Here is a 6,000-nt window from a genome sequence, read left to right on the forward strand (position 1 = left end):
GAAGTATTTCTTTTTTAACAAGCCCAGTTTTTCAATTTGTGTATATGCACATGGATGTCCTAAGAAAAGCTATGCCTACTTTAGTGGATTGACTAGGATCCCCCCAAAATTCCTGTCCACCTGGAATGCAGCCTTATTTGGAACTAGGTTTTTGCAGATGTAATTAAGGTGAGGTCATATAGGATTAAGGTAGACCTAAATGCAGTAGTGTTCTTACAAAGAGCGGACACACCGGAGAAGGCCATGTAAAGACAGAGGCAGAGATTGGCCACGGATCGCCAGCGGCCATCAGAAGCTGGAAGAGATGAGGAGCATTCTCGGGGGCCTTCAAAGGGAGTGTGACGTGGCTGACACTTCAGTCTTCTGGCTTCTAGAACTGTGAGAACACATTCCTGTTGTTTTGAGCCACCCGGTGGTTAATTTGTTATGGCAGGCCGAGGAATCAGATACACCCACCCAGGATCACAACGATTTGCTTTTTTCTTCCAGAAATTTCCATTTCACATTGGCATTTTTAAGTTTTAAAAATTTTTAAGTCTTTTTAAGTTTTTATTTAAATTCCAGCTAGTTAACATACGGTATATATAATAATAGTTTCAGGTGTACAATATAGTGATTTCAGCACTTCTAGACAACAGCCACTGCTCCTCACAAGTACACTCCTTAATCCCCATCACCTACTTCACCCATCTCCCTCCCGACACACACATTTAGTCTTATCCATTCTGAGTTTATTTTTGTGTATGATGTGATGTAATTTTTCCCATATGGATATCCACTTTACAGCGTCATTTTTAGAAGAGGCTGTCCTTTGCCCCATTGAATTACCTTGCTTTTGAAAATCAAGTGACCATAAATGTGTGTGTCTATTTCTGGATCCTCTTCTGTTTCACTGATTTATAGGACTATCCTTAATGCTGATACCATCCCCTCTTCCCTCTTTCTGTGCCTTTATAACAAGTCTTAAAATCAGGTAGTATAAGTCCTCCAACTTCGTTGTTCTTAAAAATTATTTTGGCTCTGCTCAGTCCTTTACATTTCTATATAAATTGTAGAATCAGCCTGCCAGTTTCAACAACCAAAAAATACACTGAGTCTTCCAACCCATGGTGTATATATCTTCATTGGTCTAGATCTTCAGTTTCTTTCCGTATTGTTTAAAATTTTCAGAACACTGTCTTGCATGTGCTTTGTCAAATTTATCCCTAAATGTTTCATATTTTTAATGCTACCACTAAAATGTTATTTCATTTTTCAGTTGTTTATCACGTGTCTAGAAATACGATTTTTAAAAAACCTGCAACCTTGCTAAATTTACTTGTTACTTTTAGTAGCTTTATTATAGATTTAGATTTTCTAAGTACGTGATCCATGATTACAGTTTTACTTCTTTCTTTCCAGTCTTCATGGCTTTTATTTCCTCTTAAGGCATTACTGCACTGGATAGGGGTTCTAAAAAAAATGTTGAGTGAAGGGTGGATCTTAGGGGGTAAATGGCCATTCTTTCATCACTAAGCATGATGTTAGATGTAGGTTTTAGGTTTATCACAGCTGCTTTTTATCTGGTTGCCAAGTTCCCTCTTATTTTTTGTTTGTGGAAGTTTTAATCATGTTGGATTTTGTTAAGTGCTTTTTCTGTATCAATTCAGGTGATCATACAGTTTTTCTCCTTTATTCTGTTAACATAGTGAATTACATTACATTGATTTTCTAATGTTAAACCAAGCTTGCATTGGCTGTGATGTATTAGGGTATATTCTTTATATATGTATCGATGGGTTTAATTTGATAATATTTTGTTAAGGGTTTTTGACTCTGTTCTTGAGGGATGTTGATTTATAATTTAGTTTTCTTGAAATGTTTTTGCTTTTGGTATCAGGGTGATTCCGGTCTGGTAAAAGAAGTTAGGAGGTATTTCTATCTTCTGTTTTCTTTCAAGTTTGGTATTTCTTCCTTAAATGTTAGTAGAATTCATCTACACTGAGCCTAGGTTTTCTTTGTGGGAAGGTTTTTAAGTGCAATATCAGTTTAATAGAGATTGTTAGGGATCTTTTTGAATGAGATTTGGTAGTGTCCTTCCAGAAATTTATGTCCTGTGACAGTAGTCTCATTAAAATTATTCATAACAGTCCCTTATTATCCTTTTAATGTTTGTAGGATCTGTAGTGAGGTCCTCTCTTTCCTAATTTTGTTAGGTTCTTCTTAGTTTGGCTGAAGTTTTATCAATTCGTTGTTGTTGTTTTTCCAGGGAACCAGCTTTTGGTTCACTGGTTGTTCTGTTTGTTTTATAAACTTCATTGTTTTCTGCTCTTAGTGCCTTCCTTTAGCTTACTTTGGGTTTAATTCACCCTTTATTTAAGGTAGAAACTTAGTAGGTCATTGAATTGAGACCTTCTTTCCCAATATAGACAAATATAAAGAAAATCAGAACAAAACAATGCAAAGGCAGTTAATGTATTGGGAATTAAAACTGAGTTTTTATTTTACCAATTTTCTGACATTTGCACTGTTGCTTTTCAAAGTTGTTTTCTTCTATAGCTTTTTAAAATTCTGATAAATAATACATGCTGTTGAAAAATTTCAAATTCTATGGAAATGTGTTCAGATAGGCCAGAGGAAATAATCACAAAATCTTTGCAGCTTAATATGACAGACTTTAATTTCTTGCGTGTACCATACATCCACTGTGCATCATCAGGGGCTTTCCTCCACACAGTCACTCAAGGACCCAGGTTGAAAGAGGCCCCACCATTTCAAGCTGTACCATCTGGAACACATGGCCTCTTTATTCCCTGTGGCAGGAGAAAAGAACACTGAAGGGGCTGTCCTCTGCAATTAAATGCTTTGGCCTCATAACCCTTTGGCTAGAAATAGCCACATCATGGGCCCACTTAATTTTAAGTGTCAGGGAACTGAAATCTCCCTATGGTCCCAGAAGCAGAGAAGTAGGTAGGAGTGAGCACTGTAGTTCTATACTCCAGGAGAAACAGATCACCTGTCATCTTACCCTGAGATAATCCCTACTTTCTGTCATCCTGCCTGGCCTCGCTGCCCTTCCTCATGGCCAGCCTTATGTTTGGGGTTAGTGGGAATTACTCCTGTGATCTGACGAATCATTGATTCATATTTTGTTGTGTTCTACCTTTGTAGCTCTTATGTGATGTTATCAGTATACAAATGAGACTTGGGGAGGGGCAAATCAAGAATCCTTTGCTAGCTTCCTTAGCAACATGGAAATTTCAAGTTTCTTTTTAAAACCTTGATTTAGAGTATCTCTGAAAGATAGACAAGTAACTGGTAACCATAGTTTTATCTAGGGAGGGAACTGGACTGGATAGGAGTTGGGAGTAAGGGGTGTTGAAAGAGTGGGCAGGATGAATAATTTTCACAGCATACACTTCTATAACTTGACTTTTATACCATGTAAATTATATTACCTATTTTTAAAAACAAGTTAAATAAAAACTTGTTTCGGGCGCCTGGGTGGCTCAGTTGGTTAAGCGACTGCCTTCGGCTCAGGTCATGATCCTGGAGTCCCGGGATCGAGTCCCACATCGGGCTCCCTGCTCGGCGGGGAGCCTGCTTCTCCCTCTGACCCTCCCCCCTCTCATGTGCTCTCTCTCTCTCTCTCTTATTCTGTCTCAAATAAATAAATAAAATCTTTAAAAATAAATAAATAAAAACTTGTTTCCTGTATTTTCTTAACTTTCTATATTGAATTTCATTATACTATGTAAATGAATGAAAACATATTTCTTTAAAAGCTGTCAGATGATGTCATTTATATGGGGAATCTAAAACAAACAGAAAGTTCCACTCAGACACCAAGAGTGGAAAAGTAGTTACCAGGGGCTGTGGGGTAGGGGAAACAGGGAGAGGCTGGTAAAAGGGTACAAACTTTCGAGTATAAGATGAATGAGGTCTGAGGATCTAATGTTTAACGTAGTGACTGTAACTGATAACACTGTATTGGATAACTGAAATTTGCTTAAGAGAGAAGAACTTAAATGCTGTCAACAACGAGCAAAAATATGTGAGATAAGTATCACAACTGATTACTTAATTTGACAGGGGGATCCTTTCAGTGTGTATGTACACCAAATCATCATGCCATATGCTTTAAATGTCTTACAATTTTATTTGTCAATTATACCTCAATAAAGCTGGGAAAGAGAACACAGTAAAAAAAAAAAGTTGTCAGAGTTGAATGACATTTTATTTTTTAACTGAACTTTGACCTATCATCAAGCAAGGACCATATTTTGAAAAGTTTCTTTACAGTTACCTTTTGAAGGAATAAAATTACATTATCCACATAGATTAGTTATGGTCCTTTGGGTATCAGTAATCACATAGTCACTTTTATTTGGATGTTACCTTTTCAGAACTTTTTTACATACTTAAGTTGATCCCTTTCTACATTTCCAGTTGTGAGTTGAGCCATAATGTAACTTACTGAAGAATATGAGCTTTGAATTCAGACCTGAGCTTGAATTTCAGCTCCCGCATTTATCAGTCATCCACCCTCAGGAAATGGGCTTATTTACCCCTGCATCTGCTTCCTCATGGGGAAGAATATCTACCTTTTTGTGATTGTTGTAAGGGTTATTAGGTAAACGGTATGTAAACCCCTGAACAAGGCTCAGTATGGTATTTCTACTATAGGTTTTCTCCATTCATTGGCATCAGCAAATCTAGCTACAGTGCTAATTCCATTTTCTGTACAAGAGTAGACCAGAATGTTAACCCTGCTCCTCTTTATATACTGCTGTTTGATGCAAATGGTTCTGTCAGACTTCTCTGAGACTGCATAACACAACTCTTTGATTATAACATTATGTATTTTTATTCTCAAACTCTCATCATGTAACACATGACTTTGCAAAAGCTACATGATGTGTGATATTACAACTGATTACAGATGAGAAATTCAGCTGCCTGCTATTGAGCTGAACACCAAAGCAGTTTGTGACATGTGAAAAAATGCCACTCTGCTCACTAAATTTTTCCTTTTGGGAAAATAGAATTTTTCATTAAAATGTTACTTATGTTACATGCAACAAGTGTCAAAAGGTCCTGAAACCAAATAGTTTGAGAACTACTGGTTTAGACTCTGAAGGCTAAGGGCAAAAACTGCAAGGCAAGCAAGACTTCTTTAAATAGATGCCATGTGATATGTACCCATATCTCAGGGTCTTTGGGGGCTTCAACCTAAATGTATCCCCTGTCTTCCTTTCCCTGGAAAAAAAGAATATAAGCAGTTAATTACTGGCTCTAATCCCACAGAAAGTTAGTTTTTCTAAGCAGAGTTGGAGCCAGTTAGATACACTGAAGTCCCACTACGACTGCTATTAATGATGGTTATTTATGTTTGCTATCTTTCACACAGAGCTTAGTTGCATGGCATTTTGGAATGCCAGGTACCAAAAGTGAGATTACTGAAGGCAGTAAAACTGAGATTATCAGCCAAGAAAGACCTACTGGAGAAAGCAAAGTAAGTATGTTAAGTGTCGTTGTGTTAAGAATTAATTGGGGTTTTTTGTTGTTTATTTGAGAGAGCTCAAGCAGGGGGAGGGGCAGAGGGAGAGGGACAAGCAGAGTGGAGCTTGGAGCCCAACAGGGGCCACAGGGCTCGCTGGATCCCAGAAACCTGAGATCATGCCCTGAGCGGAAATCAAGAGTTAGACGCTTAACCGACTGAACCACCCAGGCGCCCCTGGGCTTTAAATAAGAACCCAGAGACTGATCCAGAAATCATGGTTTGTTTCCTGCTAATTCTTCTAAACTGGCCAGATCGCAGAGCAAGCCCAAAGATGCCTTAAAAGGACTTCCACATTGAAACAATCAACAAAACCAAAAGACAACCGACCGAATGGGAGAAGATATTTGCAAATGACATATCAGATAAAGGGCTAGTATCCAAAATCTATAAAGAACTCACCAAACTCAACAGCCAAAGAACAAAGAATCCAATCAAGAAATGGGCAGAAGACATGAACA

General features: G+C 37.8%; 1 protein-coding gene across 11 annotated transcripts in view; it reads left to right on the top strand.

Annotated features, from left to right (window-relative positions):
• Nucleotides 1-6,000, top strand: part of GPR160 (G protein-coupled receptor 160) — a 119,419-nt gene that overhangs the window by 36,161 nt on the left and 77,258 nt on the right. For all 11 annotated transcript variants that reach the window (XM_081829395.1, XM_081829393.1, XM_081829399.1 and 8 more), the window contains one exon: nucleotides 5,390-5,494. In XM_081829395.1, the coding sequence (XP_081685521.1) occupies nucleotides 5,390-5,494 (105 nt within the window). The remainder of the gene's footprint in view (nucleotides 1-5,389; nucleotides 5,495-6,000) is intronic.

This window comes from Leptonychotes weddellii, chromosome 1, assembly GCF_054177405.1.
Source record: "Leptonychotes weddellii isolate Sample4059 chromosome 1, ASM5417740v2, whole genome shotgun sequence".
NCBI classification, from domain to species: Eukaryota; Metazoa; Chordata; class Mammalia; order Carnivora; family Phocidae; genus Leptonychotes; species Leptonychotes weddellii.